At 38.7% G+C, this 21,070-nt stretch overlaps 1 protein-coding gene across 1 annotated transcript in view; it reads right to left on the bottom strand.

The window, feature by feature from the left end:
• Nucleotides 1–9,920: 9,920 nt before the first annotated feature.
• LOC139709041 (importin-9-like) overlaps nucleotides 9,921–21,070 on the bottom strand; it is a 31,499-nt gene continuing 20,349 nt past the window's right edge. The window contains exons 16-23 of the mRNA XM_071621008.1: nucleotides 20,199–20,327; nucleotides 18,332–18,607; nucleotides 16,914–17,080; nucleotides 16,112–16,245; nucleotides 15,071–15,195; nucleotides 13,786–13,891; nucleotides 13,220–13,305; nucleotides 9,921–10,733 (exon numbers count right to left, since the gene is read on the bottom strand). Coding sequence (XP_071477109.1) covers nucleotides 10,614–10,733; nucleotides 13,220–13,305; nucleotides 13,786–13,891; nucleotides 15,071–15,195; nucleotides 16,112–16,245; nucleotides 16,914–17,080; nucleotides 18,332–18,607; nucleotides 20,199–20,327 — 1,143 coding nt within the window. The 3' untranslated portion in view covers nucleotides 9,921–10,613. The remainder of the gene's footprint in view (nucleotides 10,734–13,219; nucleotides 13,306–13,785; nucleotides 13,892–15,070; nucleotides 15,196–16,111; nucleotides 16,246–16,913; nucleotides 17,081–18,331; nucleotides 18,608–20,198; nucleotides 20,328–21,070) is intronic.

Genomic DNA, 21,070 nt, shown 5'->3' with positions numbered 1-21,070 from the left:
GCCATTTGGAGTATATAATTTCTTTGCACTTGTACTTTTGTACCATTCATCAATGAAGTGGTTATTACCCAGTACAAATTTTGAGAAGTAGACAGTGCAATGTACTACATACAGGCAAAAATAGCACACAAAAAAACCAAACAAAAACCCAAAACAAAACAAAAGAAATAAAAGAAATAAAACCAAAACCAAACAAACAAACAAACAAACAGCAAACAAATGCCCAGTCGTCTGGAATATGTACAGGTACTTTTGTTTGACTGACTTTTAATTGTCTTTTCTGAAAACATAATCCACACATATTATAGAATGACAAAAAATGACGGAGGGCCACTTCATAGGCATATCACAGAGAAGCCTACTGTGGTATTTCAAACAAATCATGGAGGCATATTTTGGGGATATATATACAACAATGCATTACAATTGTTTAATATACATTGTACTCTTCAACCTCACTCTCTCAGCCGTGCTCACCCCCCCCCCCCCCCCCCCACCCAAAAAAAAAAATGCCCTATTGTACAAAATAACATATTTGCCTGATGTCTGGCTAGCCACTGCACAGTTTCAAGCTACAAATTTGATGTCTTCAGAAGTACACGTATAACAATACCCCTCATAAGAACAACTGCACCCATGTGCAAGAAGGATCAGAAAAGGTTTTGGCAGAACGGTGGTAATGTGCTTGTATGACAAATTGCCACTCGCTTTGCTCATTTGTGTTTCTGCACCCTCACCTCCCCCCCCCCCCCCAAAAAAAAGACATAAACGACAGAGCAGACCAGAACATTGATTGCATGTGTCTCTGTCACGACTTTCACATTAGTCCCCGCATCATGGGGGACAGTCGCTAGTGTGATCTTATCTTTTTTTTTACGACTGACCGTCCACACTGCTATCTGGACTGTCCTTGAGCTGCGGGGGCAATCGGGGCATGGGGCGAGCCCTGCCACTTGAAACCAGACTTTGTGCATGTCCACATTTGGTGAATACAGCTGGGTGTCATCAATTACTGACCAAGTGTGTTCTTGCTTTATGCATGCAACTGAACTCAGTGTATGAAAAAGATGTGAGTTTTTAGGCGGGTATTGTATCAGTTCACCAAATGGAGACTCGATTTTTTTTTTTTTTTTTCGAGAGTGGAGGAAAAGTTTCAGATCAATGAAAATTTGAGCAAAATGTATAATGTTGCAACCATTTTAATGTCAGTTACTCATTGGACATGTTCAATCAGCTCTAAAAAAAACCCCACAAAACAACAAAAACAAAAACAAAAACAAAAAACTTGAAAATGCTTGGCCTATCTTGGTACTGCTCCTGGCCTGATCTTTAGTCTCCTTTCATTAAAGTGTGAAAGAAGGGTATAATTGTGTGCAGTATTTTTAGCTAATTTTTATTGAAGTTTACAATATCAATTTAATAGTGAAATTGCTGTTTTCACATGAGATTGTCTGAATTGTCTATTGGTGATCACAATGACTCAAACAAAAATTGCAAAGTGTATGACATGAAGCCTGAATTGTGTGAATAAACTGGAAGTAGACAAATGGAAAAATAAAAAAAAAATACTGACCAAGGTCATTCTCCCCTACAAATTTTGTCCCCGGACCCGACTTGCTTCACAGGGATGGGAGACAAGTCCCAGCAAGCGTTCACATTTATGATTTGGAGGGGGAAGTCCTGCAGCATGGGACTTTCCCTGCAACTCGGGGATTAATTTGATCGCGGGGTGTGTGTGACTGTATGTCTTGTGTCACTGTGTGTGTGTGTACCTTTTTCCATGCACTGCACATGGACGGCCCCCACCACTTACATACTGCATACACCATATATCTAGTGAGTCGTACGAGTCTATTTTTTTTTTTCCATTAGTAAGTGGTTGAATACGCAGTTGTGGAGTTTAGTAATGAACTGAAAGATGCATGCCTGCACATTGCATTCCTGTCAGGATCAAAGTTAATATTTTCGTATATTTTTTAATTTGCGCATAGCACACGACTCTCAAAATCTGTGAAAATAAAAACCCTGCGAAATACATGGCATATACAGTATTGGTTTCCTCCACTCTTTGCCCCCTAGTCATGCTGGCAATGAGGGCACAGACAGTCGGCAACTGTTGTACTTACTCGTGTACACACAGACCGTTGACGGTGTTGTGGATATAGAGTATGGGTGAAAGTTGATCTTATATCCCTTTCAAACCAGGGCAAAGTATTGGGGAAACTCTCAAGAAATGATACAGCAAAATATACTATCTTTCATCTTCACTTTCAGACTAAAAGAAACCAAAGCAACATCCTTCCTAAGGTTTAAATCAACATTATGATCAGGAATTAATAATGACCAAAGTCGCATTTTACTCACGAGACATGCATGATAAAAGTTTGTCATATCCATGTTTGTATTGGTAGGGGTTTTTGATAATTTATTAGGGCATGTGATGCAAGACTTTTTTTTCCAGATTTGCTCCTATTTTGTTAGAATGATTAAGAACAATTGATGGAAATCACGTGATCAACCTGTCCAAATGATTGGTTGAAGTATATATATATATGAAGTGTTTGTTCGCAAAAACCGGTAAGTCCATTTTTGAAGATTTTGAAGTACGGTCTCTGTCATAAAGTACAAAACAATACCTTTTAAATGATATATTGGTCACTACCTATAAAGGTACTTTTTTGAAGTTATGGTCAAAAGAAGCAAAAAATTTCTTATTATTCTCTCTATTTTTGTCCCCGCCGAACGAGTTCGAGCAGGGGACTATGAAACGGGCTCCGTACGTGTGTGTGTCCGTGTGTCCGTCCGTCTGTCCGTCCGTCCGTCCGTGTGTCCGTGTGTCCGTGTGTCCGTGTGTGCGTCCGTGTGTGATCAAAATCTTCAATTTGCTACTTCTCTGTCATTTATGAGCCAATTTTGATTCTGTTTGCTTTATATGATAGCACTACATGGGAGCTTTGAAACTTCTACACAGAATTTCAGTCGTGACCTTTGACCTTGACCTTTGACCTATATTGTACATTTTGCTACAAAATGCTACTCCTTCGCCATTTCTAACCCGATTTCGATTCCGTTTGCTTTATGTGATGGTGCTAGGTGAGGGCTTCAAAACTTCTACACAGAATTTTGACCTTTGACTTCTTTGACCTTTGACCTTGATTTTTTGACCTATATTGTACATTTTGCTACAAAATGCTACTCCTTCGCCATTTCTAACCCGATTTCGATTCCGTTTGCTTTATGTGATGGCACTAGGTGAGGGCTTCAAAACTTCTACACAGAATTTTGACCTTTGACTTCTTTGACCTTTGACCTTGATTTTTGACCTATATTGTACATTTTGCTACGAAATGCTACTCCTTCGCCATTTTTAACCCGATTTCGATTCCGTTTGCTTTATATGATGGCACTAGTTGAGGGCTTCAAAACTTCTACACAGAATTTTGACCTTTGACTTCTTTGACCTTTGACCTTGATTTTTGACCTATATTGTGCATTTTGCTACAGAATGCTACTCCTTCGCCATTTCTAACCCGATTTCGATTCCGTTTGCTTTATGTGATAGCACTAGGTGAGGGCTTCAAAACTTCTACACAGAATTTTGACCTTTGTCTTCTTTGACCTTTGACCTTGATTTTTGACCTATATTGTACATTGGCTACAAAATGCTACTCCTTCGCCATTTCTAACCCAATTTCGATTCCATTTGCTTTATGTGATGGCACTAGGTGAGGGCTTCAAAACTTCTACACAGAATTTTGACCTTTGACTTCTTTGACCTTTGACCTTGATTTTTTACCTATATTGCACATTTTGTTACAAAATGCTACTTCCGGCGGGGACATATGTTACGCACTGCGTAATTTCTACTTTTCCTTGTTCTTGACCTTTAATCGCAAATATCTCCATTTGGCAAACATGGACTTATCGGTTTTTGCGAACAAACTCTACATATATATATATATATATATATATATATATATATATATATAATGATGTTTGTAGTCCGCGTATTGGTACCAGTATAGAAAAGATGACGAAGTAGGGTAGTAATGCATTTCAGTACAACAGAGCTATTTATTCAGACCAAATTTTTGACGAATACATATGTCTTCCTCAGGGTCGACAATGACAATTAACCTGATGAAGACGTACAAAACGTATGTATTCGTTGAAAATTTGGTCTGAATAAATAGCACTGTTGGACTGAAATGCATTACTACCCTATGTCGTCATCTTTTATATACAAGCTGTATATATATATATATGTATATATGTATTATATATATACATATATAGAGAGAGAAAGAGAGAGAGAGAATGAAAAAAAAAATTGTACAGGTGTTCTAATACAACACATGCAAAATGACACATTGCATAATATGCCAATATGCCATAATATATTCTGCAAGTATAATTTTTCCTGCATCAACAACAACATGAAAGGCAAATTCATATGGGCAACTAAAATTAGAATAAGAAAACACCTTGATGGAAGGATATATGTATACATCATTCACCCGTTACATACACTGAACTCTGTAGTGGAAGTGACATTACGTGCAGTGCTTGAAGCTAGTGCTTTGCTTTAGTTGGCGCTGCCATTTTAGGACTCCACCTTCAGGCCCCGCCCACTTTACTATACGCTACTGTTGTGCAGAGGGTACGCAGAAGAAGCGTGCGTTCCTCAGTGGAAAGTCACGGTGGTGTAAATTATGGGGCGCCAAGTATCGCATGGGCTATTTCATTACGAAATGGCTCTTTAGTTGACAAAATGAACATTTCTTCAATGGAATGACTCATTTCAAAATGCCATTTTGTAGACAAAATTACTCATTTCGTAACGAAATAGCCATGTGACACTTGGTACCTTATTGGTGCCCCATAGCAAAGTCCCAAAATGGCCGCTACTGGCCAGCACTTCCGGTGACTTCAAACTTGAACCCACAGTGCAACACAAGCGTAGTGGCTTTTCGGTGTTTAGTGCGCGCTACACTTGTAAGTGCGCACAGCGCCCCTTCCACAATATAGAGTTTAGTGGTTACATACGAGAAGAAAAGCCAGCAATTTCCCTCCTTGGTGGCAATGAAGACTTTTCTTATTGAATATTTAGGCGCACTTTTAATTCTGGCAATATCCTCCAACTCGCAAAAATGAAGGCTAAAGCTACATATATAGTGAATACAGCACATTTAATGACGCAAATTACGACCGGTAAATAAAGCTCCTTTTGTACACTACAGATCTCGTTACATCTTTCTGGTAGTGTAAAGATTTCAGTCCATTCGGACACTTTTTATTTCTTCCTCTGGTCAAGTGGTAATCGGGGGTCAAAGGTTAAATTTGTTATCAGAGTAAACACAACATTCTTCGCATACAAGAAGGGCCTGTTTTTTGCACATCTGAACATACATTCAAAACGACAACAGTAAGGAAGAACAGCTGTTAGCACCAGCATGTCTACGTATATGTTGGTCCAACAGCATCTTCAGAAATAGAAGAAAAAAAGAAATCTGATGATTATCAAATATGCATCTTCCAACAAAATGGTAATGTAATATATCACAAAATTACACACATTTGAAATGAGAGTCCACTGAGCGACATTTTGAATATTCAAGCAATAATGCCAAGATCTTTTCACAATAGTCTCTGCCTATTACTGCCATGCTTTCTTTACTGTGTGCAAGAAATATGATTATTAAAAGTGAAATCTAACCGTTTCCCTGCAGTATTTGAGAAGAATTGCAATTTTAGCTATCAAAGTGACAAAGATTGCAGGCGCATCACATCTCTGCCTGAGCATTGTGGTGATAGCTGGCAGGCCAACAGCAATCCAAAATTCCTGCACCTCCTGCCCGATATAATATAAATCCCCAAATGATCAGGTGCAGCAACTGTTAAGATTAAGAGAAAAAGTAGCACATAGTACATCACACGTATATTTCATTTCTAGTGTCCATTAAAACATTTTTTCATTCTGTAATACACTATATCAAAGACAGAAAAAAAAAACTGTACTGAGCATACATGTACGCTGATAGTAAAGACTGAGGTATATAGCTGTGGAGGATAAGTGGCTAACTGTGGAAAATTGGAAATTTTCGCTTGAGTGCATTTTATTTAGCTCGGCCTGGTAAGGTGAATTTTGCTTGTTTTCAATCAGGCAGAATCAAAATCAAAATCAAAATCAAATCACAGCAGTATTACATCGTTACTAGTGTAACAATTCCCCCCCCCCCCCAAGGAAAAAAAAAATGTGTCCTTATTTTTGCTCTAGTTTCATGTTACACTAAAATGCATGACTATTTCCACACTGCAAAATTGCTCACTTTTACAGTAATGGTCTGCCTTCTAAACAACCCTGGGTACACCCCTCGGTTCAACGCGAATAAAACCCCTTGTAGCCCATTCACAGCAAAATTAGTTGAATTATAACACACAGCACTGAGCGAGGAGACTTCCAAGCGGCAGTGATTTCTTTATACGTCAGTGATCCGTGCATTGTAGCTACTACAATTCACATCAATTGGTTTAAAGGGGAATTCAAGACCAGCTGAAAGTTAGTCTGAAAAGAAAGAGCAAAAAATTTACGCGCGTAACAGTGAAAATTGGATCAAAACCAGATAAAAATCTGGGAAGTTATGAAATCATGAAATTTCACTTAAAAAAAAAAAAAACAGTTCTAGACCAGTTGATATGAATATGTGAATGAGTGAGCTGATGATGTAATCACAATTTTCCATTGATCATGTAGAAAAAACTGACAAAAATTCATTAATTTTTCCTGCCATAAAAGTATAAAACATAATGTTACTCAGAGCTGAACAGGTTCAAAATACTGTATATGCCGAATATTTCGCGAGATTTTTATCTTCGCAAATTTCGCATGTCAGGTGCCATTCGCGAAATTAAAGACACGCGAAAACAACGACTCTGATCCCGATATGAATGTGACACACAAGTATACATTTCTCCGTTCAGTACAGTACTCCGCAAATCGCAAATTTAACCACTCGCAAAATCGTTGGGAAGTCCTGATTCACAAAAATTTAGACTCGCTAAATATATGGCATGTACACGGTACTGGTATTCATATATATTAAGATTTGAGACTGGGGCATAATTGCATTTGAACAAAGAAACTGGAAATTTAAAGATTTTTTATGTACAAACTATATGGGAAGTTGTGTGAGGATGACATCGTCAGCTCACTCACATTCATATTGACCGCTCAAAAAGCATTTTGTAAAAATTAGGGAAACGTCACAATGTTCATATCTTTTCTAATCTTTACACAATTTTGATCAAATATTCACTGTTGTGGCAATAAAATTTTTACTCTTTCTTACCAGACTTAATTTTAACTTGCCCAGAATTCCACTTTAATGGAGCAAGAAGAAAGAAAGAGAAAAGAAAGGAAAGAGAAGGAGAGAGATGAAGAGTGGTGTGAAGCAACTTGCTTTATATTTCAGGCTCTGAATAACAGTGTGACTCCTTATTTGCATAGAAATATAGACAGAAATATAGAAATAACCCAAAACATGCAACATGTGCTCACTAGGGGCCACTTATCGTGTGGGTATACATTTGTGGCACTGATCACGAGGAAGCTGGCGACTAGATTAAACAATATACTGTGAAGGGCACACTTGTATTTAACAGAAATGATCTAGAATATGATCTTACAAGAGTCTTCATATCTATTCAATAGATTAAATGGTATACGATGACTACAAGGTCTACACTTCTTACCCGTAAACAACCTCTTTCAAAATTCCATCTCGAGCATACACGCTGGTTGCTTCAAGCAAGCCTCACAACTTCCCGACAGTACTTGATGAATATAAAGCTGCTTTAATGATTAATGAATATCATGATTTCGTACATGCTGATGCTTCTGATTGCCGATAATAGGTGTACCATCTGAGAGCCACAAGGGCACTAAACACGCTGTTCACTGTTTATGAGTTAGCGTCTTTCTGCCTCTCACATCAAAGACACCATATGTAAAATGGGATGATCATGATCTGCTCCACAGAAAACTTGGCGAGAGCAGAACAAAAATCACACATTGGTGGAACAGGATACAGTGACATCACAAAGTTTATTCAACACACACTTCAACGTTCTTCAATTGTTTCGACAAGCTGAAGAGAAGAGTTTTTAGGGGCACTTGCCACAAATATTCTAATTAGACGCATAATGCATCAACTGTGTCCGTTATGCGATGTTGACATACCTGTATAGAGAGTACCTGCTACTCAATATTTTTCTGCCTAAAAAGTTACTGCATCATTTGAATTTAAGCTCCACTGACACCCAAAATTACATTCACACTTTCTGCCCTGTTCCGAAACAGGAATACCTACTACATACTATCTGCTCTGTATACATCAACTTCTCAAAATACAGAAAATCATTCACACTCATGTAATTATCAAACATTCACTATTATTCTTTTGTTTGTTTGTTTTTGTTTTTTGTCTTTAGAGAGCAGCTAGATTTAACAAACAGCTGGCTGTTCCAGATACAAAATGCCAGGCACATCTTCGAGACAGACTCATCTACGATGAGAAGAGATCTGCGGAGAAAAAAACACTTTTGGCGGGAAAGACACCAGTAAAGCAGTACAATGCTCCACGCTCTGCAAATTGGCAGCTCACACAGCATCGAGGGTTTTTTTTTCCCCCTTGCAGCTCAAATTTGGCTGATTTGGGCTCTACAACACAGTACTTCACTGCTAACAAGCATATACTTTGTTTGTTAACTCTCCCCTTTGATTTTTTTTTCCATTTACAATACTCAAGATCTGCTTGTGATTAAAATACTTATACAGCAACAACAGTATTACATATAAAGTAATGAATAAATATTTTTTTTCTTTTGTTCTTATCTGACATTCTCACAATGTTGTATTCTTGATCTAAGAGAGCCAGGAGTTTAAGTTTTATGTTATATAGCACATACTGATTTTCACAGGTACCTGACTAGAATGGCTGGAAAATGTCACTTCAATTCAGACAAGCAAAAAAAAAAAATGTGTTCTTATAAAATTACGGTAAATGACACCTGTCCTCTCTCAGGAAGTTGTACAGACTGGCTTGCTATGGTCTACGAACAGGTTTCAACCCTCACATACTATCACATCTTATTCAGAATTTCTTGTTGGAAACTTGACCTGAGTATTAGATAAAATGTGAGGTCAACCCATACAAGGGGGTGTGCATCTACGTCAAAGTAGCCTTCATGCTCAAAGGTTGTAAATGTCATATTTGTTCATGAAAACAAGTCCATGTTGACTACTCTCTTACAAGCAATTGTGATTTAAGCCAGCATATGGAACAAGACCTTTCGTGCCATGATTTCTTGTGCAGAATGACTGTATGATCAGAGGATGAGCAACACTTCAGTCCCATATGTGCAAGCTGCTGTAGTGTCTCAAAACGTGAAATAAGTACAAGATGATAAGTATCTTCACAGCAAATGAATAAGCTCTGCGAGTGTTTCCCACACCCAAGCAATGTGTGCTTAACTTGGCAGGCTCTAAATTCTTCCCAGCTTTAAGCATTTTCCATCTATTTTCAGAAAATAAATGAACATGCAAACAAAGAGAAAGGTGGGGGGGGGGGGAGAATGGACCTTCCATAACCCCTACGATAAAAAAAATCACCTTAACTCCTTGTCTACAAGGATAACAGGGAAGATTTGATCCACACAGATGCTAAACTATCATGTGAGAATGCTTTACTGGGACACCATCTTTTGTAGATGGAGTTTTGACGAGACATGGCAAATTTACCAACCCCAGAGAATGAATTTCGCTCCTGCTCGCATTCAGTCTCGGGCCGCATGTACCGTGACTTCTTCACATCTGCATCTTATCAGCCAAGTCTACTCTGTGGCCTATAAACACCCCAGCAACTCTCTATCCCGTCCATGTTGAATACAGGAAAACATGGCTGGTACACACAGACTAGCTGCAGATTCAGCAGCGTTGCTACACAGCGTCATCTCCAAAGGGTTTACGGAGACACCGACACAGCATTGCAAGCATACTAGACGCCTCCGCTCATTCTGGTGAATACAAAACTGCCACTTTCTCATAGATTTAGACTTTCTGGAAACAGCACATGGAGAATTTGAGAAGTTTCTATAAATAGACAGACTGTTTTTTTTTCTTTTTTTTTTTGTAAACAAAGCACGTAGTACAGTAGACACAGTCAGTTTTGCAAACAATTTGCACTCGCACAGATGTACCAATCATGGTCGAATGTCCAAATTTTGAGGATGTCCAGGAATAACGTCCACAACGTACAAATGACCAAACCACTGGGAATCAAAGTCAAGCAGTTTAGAAAGAAGAGTAGACTGACAAGGACAACGGCACACGCAATCCGTTTACGACTGACTCCAACGCTCACATCAGATGGTTTTCATGACGACAGAAGACACACAGTATCCTGACTGCCCACGCAATTGCTTGTATTCTTCCTTCTTTATTCAAAAAAAAAAAAAATCTAATCTGCCTCTTGATATGGATGCCCTGTGATCTCACAGCTCACAGCAAAATAGTCCTGGTGATTCCTTGCACCCAAAGAACACAGAGGGCGGCCTCACGCTAGCACGATGCCCACGCTGCCTAGGACATGGCGCTCCGCGTCGTTGAGATGGGCGGCGAACTCTCGATGACACTGATGCTTGGACAGTTCCACCAGGAAATCTGTGAGGTACGACTGGGGGAAGGGTGGGGGTGGGGACAGTGAGAAATCGACATAGCACATTTCAGTCTAGTCTTAATTCTCCCCTCTTACAAATGAAATCATTGTGACAAATCAACAACATTCTCATACAAATCTAAAATAAAAAGTACTGAAAGGAATAGATACATTTGCGTGTACACATGAACATACAATATATTTTATCTTAACTCTTTATGTGCCACATTCCCACGCCCGACTCAGTCGACGGCGTGTCAAGTTCGCATATTCTGCTCAAACGCACAAACCCGCCCAAACAGATGGATAAATCATCAAATGCCAAGGTACATTGACAGCAATTTCTTGTGATTCAAATCCTGTTACATGTAGCTTGCATTTTATGTGTGGACTAAATGTCAGGCAGTATTCCCTAGTGGATTTGCTGGTAAATTCTAAGTTTCTTTCACTGTTTTGTGTGCAAAAGTCATGGCTCTACAATAATATAGTCACTGGTCATTTGAAAGAAAAACGATCACAGATTTGTCACAAAATCTATATCTAAGAGAAGCTTGGCAGTTTCTCTACATCCACAACTTCACTCATTACATGTCAAAAGTAACAAAAATCTATGAAAGTTACATAGATTTTGAAAAATAGAATGTTTTCACAAAGTATGACTATGTTGCTGTCTCAGAATAATGTAGCACACAGGGGATTCACACCATGGCACATAAAGAGTTGAGGTACAGTTGGAAGAGATCGTCATCAGTAAGTAGTTTGTTTTACTGGGATAATGGCATGGGGAAACTTTGAGAAGACAGTCCAAAAAGAAATCCTGATTATTTGTGAAGATGATAATTCCATAGACCTCTTATCAAGCCACAGTAGAAGCTTGTCTGAAAGGTCTGTAAAGTGAGACTAGATTTTACACAGAATAATATTCTGTGTAAAATCTAGTCATATTATGACTCATTAGCATCAAAGCATCTCAAGCCAAAGTTTACTTCCAGTATGAAGACATGCTGTTTGTGTACGGTCAAATGGAACAGCATATCTCTGTCAGGTTTTGCTTTTAAGAAAAACTAGATATATCGCTACGGCTACTGATATGCCTCCGCCATAATGCATGGTTCTCCTAATAGGTCTATAGTACAATGTCTTGACAATGTGTGATGACAGTTTCACACAACTGGCAAAATATTAAAATGACAGGTTTGACACAAATGTGCTGAATGTTCACTTTCCTAGAACTAGGTTCAACTGGATGAATGATTAAAATGTCAGAGTGCAGGTATTTGGGGAACTGATGATTTTTACTTGACTTTTGACCCTTTTATTTAAGTTTATGCATTGAGTAATTTTCAAGGTATTGAGAAAAAGTATAATTTCAGTATCAAATGGGAAAATAGCATTATCTAAACCTGGCCTTTGACCTTTGACCTCACAGTTCCAAAGAGAATCACTGTTAGGTTGAACATGCATAAATATGTAAGTTTCATGATGATACCTTAAGTTACTTTCGAGATATGGAGGAAAAAGTGCAATTTAGCACTTTCACTTGACCTTTTACCTTTTGACCTTTGACCTTTTGGCAAGAAACTTCCCCAAAAATATATATTGGGTAATACATGCCATACATCAAGTTTAAAAAAAAAAAACCCTTCAGGCATATTGCATTTTAAGGAAAGTAGTGATATTTTGAGGAGTTGACCTTGACCTTTGACCCCCTGACCTTTGACCCATGACCCCCAACTTCCCTAGATAATCACTGCCCATCGGTACAAGCATATATACTAAGTTCCATGAAGATACCTTGAACCATTTGCGAGATATGGAGAAAAACATAAAATTTCAAATTTTTTTTAAACAAAATAACCTGTGACCTTTGACCTTTGACCCTGTGACCCTAAAATCCACACAAAGTATTATCCCCCAAGGATATACCCTCATACCAAGTTTGATGTAAAACCACCACACGGTTCTTGAGATATCGACAAAAACAAAACGGGATGGACGGACGTACAGACGGATGTACGTACGGACGGACGGACGGACGGACGACCCGAAAACATAATGCCTCCGGCCACTTCGTTGCGGAGGCATAAAAAAAAAAGATACAGGCTTAATAGACAACTTGTCTCAGTGGTAATACACTGAAGATAAACTTCACCGATCCCTAAGCAAATGAACCATAGGCATGCCTCACCAATGAAGGTCTGAAGCTCAACATTTGTTACAGTTATTGTTATTTTAATTTTCAAGGCTCATGTCAGTCAGTTGTGAATATCTATGCCTAATAAATACTTAAAATTTGTATACTAGTATCTTGTTTTCATTCAAAGAAAACAAATTAAAATCAATACGGGAGAGAACAAAAAAACTATGCTGCATCATTGTCGCAATTTGGGAGATTCTGAACACACTGTCATCACCTGCCATGGACTGTCTTTTACGTATTTTCTGGCCAGCCTGGTTCGGTATCAGCAACGAGCCTTGGTTAGTCTCGTTCCAGCCCGACTCACCTGTAGGTCCACTTGATAGAGAGGGTCCTGAAGAGCATCGGGATCGTCTTCCTCATCGGGATCGTCATCATCAAAGCAGTCGTAACCTGGACAAAAAAAAAAAAAAAACATTGACAGAGAGAACAATATGATTTGTCTCAGGACTTGAAACATTCCTTCATTTGAATTTTACCAGTTGGTTTTGACACAGAGAGGTGACATGGAGTTTAGTGGAACTATTTGACAAAAATGGGAGGGGAAAATGGTGACTCAGCATGGTTGTCATTGTACTAAAATAAAAACATGATGCTACACAGATAGATACATGGATAGATAGAAAGAAAGACAGATAGAGATAAATAGATACATACATACATACATACATACATACATAGACTTTAATGACAATAAAGGATCGCATTTGTCTAAGCAACTCTTATTTTTCTCCATAGAAATTTAGAAAAAAAAACTAAACAAACAAACAAACATCAAGAATCAACATAGACAAAGACATCACATCACTTAACAGACGTTGCATTTTGCATTTATCGCAACCCAATATCTCCTCACACAATAGAAAATGGTACCTGGATAAGCATCTGCAAAGTCTGTCAGTTGTCCCGTCAGCCCGTGTTCGTTGACCATGACGTCCTCATCGTCGTCATCGTCCTCTTCATCCTCCCAACCGTCATCCTAGAAGAGAATGCAATCAGATAAGAATCAATGGGAGCACAATCTCTGTGAAAACCGATGATGATCTGCAGGAAGTGTGCCTGCACAGAGCTGGCACTAAATTTCATGAGCCATTAGCTGTGGTCACTCTACGCAAAACTACACATAGTTTGCTTTCTGATAACTTCCAGAAGTTTGAGCACACAGTCACACTATCCACAAGACTACGCAGTTTCAGTGATGCAAACTACCTGTAGTTTTGGCATCTCACATTCATCATGCTCCACATGGGCAAAAACCGCATGTCCTCCTTGATAGTAAAAAAGAAAATGCCAATGCTCAACAGCGTACAAACGAATGGATAATGTTCATAAACAACATGATACATCAACTACCCATTTTTACGTGAGGAGTGAGAAACTTCTCAAGTGCACGCAGGAAGTTTCGAGGGAGGTTTTGCTGGTAACTTTTTGAGAAGTTTGCAGTCATACTGCTGAAATTAGCAAAATACTTGGGTAGTGTAACCACACGTAGTTCCACGTAGTTCCACGTAGTTCTACATAGTGTGAGTGCCACTACTGTGACATGATGACTTGAAGTCCAGCAAAATGACATATACAGACAGCAGAAGAGGAAAGATCCATTCTTGGATCATTAATGGATTTAATAGAAATCAAAGCCAAATATATCTGGCCACTGTTAGTGACACATACAACTGTAGTAGTGCCCACACACACACATGAGAAGTGAAGGAAAGGCATGATTTACACTAAAACGGTGTTGCCATCTGCTCCCTTGCCCAAGTATCCACACTTTGTTTTTCCCAACTGCAGATAACAGTGCAATCTATACAATGCCGTCTATTAAACCACAGTAACATGGGGAGTGTATCAAAAAAATCTTTACATGAATTCATATTTCTCCAGCAAACCCTTTACAAATGACTGATAAAGCCTTAATGTCGAGTGACAAAGAGAGTAAACCCTGAAATGAGGAACTTATTTATAAAGCGCTTGATGTCATGCTGCAGATTCTTTCTCAAAATCATACCAGAGATACCTTTTTGTATGATTAACTCCCACAGACCACACTTTTCTATCACAAAGCATGCACATGTTGGCCTGCCCCACTTGCTACAAGGCACCACGCTGGGTGCTGCATCCATGGAACCCAAGGACGGATTCTTTTTTTGCACCATACCTCCAAGTCTTCCCCTCCCGCCGATGCCTGCCGGGACGTTGTCGTCTCCATGGCGTTAGATAACTCATTGATGAGGAGCTTGTAGATCTTGATGTGTATAGGGATGGATGTCCACTGCTCCGGCACTGACAAGGAAAAATAGATTGACATCCAAGGACAAATGCGCAAAAAAATAATTACTTTAGGGTAATTTGCCCCAAATGTACACATGGAATCAGTGAATTGCAGAAATGCTATCAGAAACTATCACTGAAGTTTGGGGAAAATTGGATAATTTGTTCAACAGATATGGACTGGATTCTATGAAGACATTGGTGGATAGGAAATCTACAGGTACGACAGTGAGTGATAGTGCAGTATAAAGAAAATATAAAGAGAATTCAACATATTCCTACTTTTCTAGCCTAATGAGAGGCTGGGGAAATATTTGCATATGTTGCTAATATCATACCACTATAGTGACATAACAAACTCTTGTATCATTCTTATCTAGCAATGATGGCATATCGATTTAACCATAACTTTGAACAAATTCACTGTACAATTTTCCTCAAACTTCCTCAGGGATATAGTCCTACTAATATTTCTCCATTGACTGGCTCAATATAAATTCCACTGTAACTATCATTTTTCATTTTCTCTCATTTTTAGAGACAAAAAATAAGTTATGATGGTTGGCTTCAAAGACTATGGACATAAAAGAACTAAACTGATATGAATCGCCTGCAATATGGCTGCACTAATGCTAGTACAAAATGGAGATGTTTGCAAAGGAGTATGCAACAAAACTCCATTCTATTTCTTTCCTACATTTTCTTATGGTCCTGCTCTGCTTGAAGAAAAAAAAATCTACTTACTGAAAGAATAAACAAAATACAAGTGCAAATACACTGGGTAAACAGGTAAAAAAAAAAAAAAACCATGTCAAATATTACTGCTGTAGGACTGTGATGTGCATGTCTGAAATATCTCTCATACATCTTGCAGAGTATCCCTGACAGATTCAAAATGAATTTTGCAGAAAAGCAGCGACCATCTTACTTTGTGCAGCCTTTGATCTCGTCCTGATGCCCTCCCCCGGTGTGAAGACCTGGTCTCCCTTGACAACGATGCCATGTAGTCTGCTGTCGTTAGTCGTGATGGCGTACTCCAACAATTTGGCCAGTGCCATAATGCTGTTACATTAACAAATTTGTTTGTTTGATTGTTTTTTTTAAAGATAGGATGATAAATATGGAAGGAGAGTAAAGCTACATTTAGGACTAAAAGTACCTAAAATATTGTAGTGAAGATTGAAAATTGATAGAAAACTTGATTGATTGAAAAAAAGATTGATAGAAAAATTGTAAAAATTACTTCAGGGGCCCATTTCATAAAACTTGTCATAAGTGACAAGTTGTCACAGATGTGACAAGCTACTGAAATCCTTGCATCTGATTGGCTGAAAGCAAATTTGTCACAGAAATGTGGCACTTGTCACTGATAACAAGTTTTATGAAACAGGCCCCAGGAGTAGAAATGTACACTGTATGCATATAATTCAACATGGAATTCCCAGTGTCTATGGTCGCTGAAAGGTAGTGAATGTCAATGGTTACATTTGGTCACATGTTCAATATACATGTGTATTTCTTCCTTCAGCACGTTGAATTTTATTCACAATCTTCATTACGTATGAACATTAGGTAAAAAAAACTTGTCACTCCTAGCAAATGTCTTGTCCTAATAGTGGTACAACACAATGTTGTGAATATTCTGTCCCATTAAAGCAGTGGTCTCCATTTAACCAAGTCACGCTGGAGTGGCGGAAGCTGTACGTGCGACAAACGCCTTTTCAACTCACCTGACTTTGCTGTCATAGGCTCCGTAGAACATGTTCTGCCTGGCGACCCAGTCTGTCATGACGTAGTGCAGGGCAGACTTACCCGTGGGCCCCGGAACATTGACGAGGAACTCGAGGACGTCCTCTAACCGTGTGTGCATTAGGTGAGCAAACACCATAATGAGAGACTGTGTGGTTTGCGAGGAACAGGGGAAAAAAAGGGGGGAAAACAGCACAAGATAAACAAACATATTGAAGAGCTTCCAAAGCACATCTCAAAACCACAGGGGAACCTTGTTATCAAAGAAGTCATGCTCTTATAACGATGATTTTGGAGGTCCTAACTCTGTATGCTTCTTCATTTTTGTTCAATGATACAGTGAGAAACCTGATACAGCAAGATAATTGTCACGGTTTCTATGCACTTGTTATAATAAGGTTCCCTTGCACTCTTCAAATTCATACATTGTAACATTGAATACTGACATTTAACAAATGACATAGACTAAAAAGAACACAATGAAGTGCAAATTCACAATCAGCATTTGAATGAAACATCGTTTGCAAATTTGTTTTTGAGATCAAGACTGACTTTTCGTAAATCGTAGAAATGAAAAGACATGGTTACATTGATTTTTTTTTTTTAAACATGAAGGGTAAAATCCACAGGAAACAAACTGAAGATATGTATTCACAGCAATTAAGTACAGTAGGTGTGTAGAATTAGGGCTGAAGATTTATATTGATGAAAAATTTCACAACACATGGTGTCTGGTCTGAATATCAAAGCATCTGAAATAAGTTATCATCTAGTACATCAGGGCTGCACACTAACCCATTTCTTCTACAGGTCCGACCTGTCTGTCAGACCAGTAGGTACCCAGTTTTTCCATTTTTTACTAGTAAATTCCAGAACAAGTTATTGGTACGACAGTGATTTTCACTGCTCAGGGACAGTTGGACCAGTGCCAGTGTGCAGCGTTGAGTACATGTATGACATCACGTAACACTAGGATAAAAAAAGCAAGCTAATTTGAGAGTTGACGACACATTGGGAGAATACAACACAGAACTAAACATTGTTGGCTAACAACCAGATGAGCTCTATCCCAATTTTGGGGGCTATTGAGTTATTGGTATCATGTTGTAGAGCTTGATCTCCTCTACATTATGGCATCAATTTCAAATTATTTTCATTTTCAGTAAAATGTTAAAAAATAAAACCATGGGGGCACTATTCTACCCTACATTTGGAACAATGCTTATAAATCTACACACTTTTGGTTAAATAAACCTTTTATTTCATGAAAATTGATTGTTTTGTTTGTATTTACACTCAAATCTTAGAATATGATAGCAGCCCTCTGGTTAATTCAGAACTGACGACATGCCATATAGAAATGCTTCACTCATGAATGTCTGCTGAAACTTCAGCCCACCTGTGTGACGCTCAGCGTCTCCGCAATCTGCATCTTGCTGAGGACGGCGCGGAGTATGAGGTCCTGGTCAGCGCCCAGCGAGTTGCCCGCCTTGGAGATCAGCACGGCCACGAGCCGACCCACAAACGAGGCCGTGTACTCCGACGTCTGCGGGCTGAGCAGCCGCGAAATGACCTGGCAGGTGTAGTACATGCCCGTGTTGCCGGCGTCGTCCCGCCATGCCTCAACCTGGTCCAAGGCTACTGAGATGTAACCCCGTAAGCACTCACCACCGCTCTGAGAGATACAAAGGGGACCAGAGACAAGGGGAACAAATTGATTTGATTGGAATTCATTTGTTTTATCTGACTCATTAGGAAGCAATATACAGGTCTGCCAACATTCCCACATCCAAATCAGGGAGATATCTGTGTGTTACATGCATTTCAATTGGCAAAAATAATTCCCAAATCAGGGAGATTTTAATATTCTCTTATTCAGACATGAACACATTTTGACATTTTCAGGGAGGCTCCCACAGAATCAGGGAGACTTGGCAGCTCTGAATATAGGCATATAAACAAGAAAACATAAGATTGATGGCTTTTAATAGGTCCTCACCCAAGGACTACGCAATGAGGATAAACAGCCTTACCTAGGGGCACAATAGAAGCGCTCAGGGAACTTGAACCAGCCAGAGAACTCATAATCAATTGTCTGTGGTCCTATCAACTGGGCTAAAGCAGAGGTTCAATTATCCTCATGGTTTTTGATTGATTGATTGATTGAATGGTTCATTGATCATCAAACTTCGCTGCCCAATGGCTGAATTTTGGCTGATTACAGGGATAAAAGTACAGTAAGACAAAATAAATTACCTACACAAAATACGAACAAAATCATTGCAACAACAAAAACAAAAATGATTCGTACTAGTGGCAACACATAAACATAATTCGTCGCTGGGGTGACAAGGCCTTGTCTCTGCAATTTTGGTGAAAATGACTTTTTTGGATTAATGGTCATTTAATCAATTAAGTGATGTCCTGTCCAAATCCTAGATGTCTAACCCCCAAAATGAAGCCACCAAAGCATGTCAAAGGAATGTCTATCCAATTGGATACAGTGCTTCGGCTGCCATGTTTTTTTGCTCTCCTGAACATTTGACATTTTGTAGATACGAGGTCTTGTTGCCCCAGCGACGATATATAAATCATATTACAACAAAGGCAGAGATTAGTGAAAAAAATCAAACCCAGTTTACATATATGCACCTTATATCCTCCATTACTGACATGCCACAACCCTTTCCAGCTAATAAAACGGGGTTTGGGCTTGAAGACAAAAGAGAACTGCTGGAATAAAGTCTTGGGGTATTCCAGCTTGATGGAAGTCTCTGACTTACTCTTTGAGAGAGCTTTACATGAACAAGGGACTGTTATAATGGATACATCATGAAAGGAACCTAATCAAACTTTATTCAATCATTTGTTAGAGCAGAGTTTTGTGGGTGATGTACACAGCACATTCACTTCTATTCACTCCTCCACAGACACATGAATATATCAAAATTTCATCGACTTATCACACTTTTCATGGGATGCCGATCCAAGTGGAAACAGGCCCTACACAAATTATCTTAGATGGTTTGTCCCAATTTAAAATTTTGATTTAACACCGTACCTTCAGCACTTGGGCAACTATAGAGTATACCAGTGATGATGTTACAAACTTTTGTTATAGTTTGGGTTAGAACCAGGTGTGAGCATAAGCACTGAAGCAGGGTGAGGTTGTTCAGAACTAGTTTCCATGGCAATGAATGGTTATGACATCACACTAGGGTACTCCATTCCCGCTTAATATCTTTTGTGATGCCCTCTCAACAAACCTGCATGACTGAGCTGTCGTCTGACCTCAGCGTACAGTGCGCCACCGCTGGGAAGGCCTGCTTCATTAGGAGGTCAGTGAGGGGAAGAGGGCTGTTTCGGACTATCGTACACAGGATGTCAATGGCTGCCTGGGATGAGAGAGAGAGAGATGGGAATAGGAGGTACTTTCACACTGCAAAGTTTCTCACCGTTTAGTTTGGTTTGGTTTATTGGTGTGTTCGTTTGTTTTGTTTTTTGCATATTTCAAACACAAACAATACTATACATAAAATGATACTAAATACTATGAGATCCATTACATCCCAAACTGCATAGAAGTTACAGTAAAAAATAAAATATAATTTAATGAAATTATAAATTTACATATCATTTCTTACTAATGATACTATCAAATTTTCAAGTCAACATGTCATTAATTTCTTAAAAATGATGATTGAAAGGTACAGGAGATCACCATCATGCATGTATTAAGCAGTTGCTTGAATTCCATGGCAGCCTCAAGAAAACAAAATACATGGGCTTTGGAAAAATAACAACAAAAAAAATCATAAAATATCACATGGATTTGATTGAATATGAGTCAGCACAGAGTTACTCAAATATCTGTCTAGCGTGGAACATTTCTTCATGTTTTCCTCAACTGAGAGCTTAGTTGCATAAACATATTGCAAATGATAAAACATAAGAAGAACGATGCCTCAGTGCAAACAATATAAAATTGTCATCTCGTATGCAATGTTGAGAGCTGAGTGACAGTTAACTTTCAATGAAGATGGAAAAAATGAAAAAACTGAAGAAAATGATGAATTGACAATGTTTTCATTAATGTAAATATGTTCATTTTATACAGATATCAAACATTGTAAATGCT

Source organism: Diadema antillarum, unplaced genomic scaffold (genome assembly GCF_040938485.1).
Source record: "Diadema antillarum isolate AM-2024a unplaced genomic scaffold, OU_Dant_1.0 seq00001400_RagTag, whole genome shotgun sequence".
In the NCBI taxonomy this organism is placed as follows: Eukaryota; Metazoa; Echinodermata; class Echinoidea; order Diadematoida; family Diadematidae; genus Diadema; species Diadema antillarum.
This window is presented reverse-complemented; position numbering and strand designations above follow the sequence as displayed.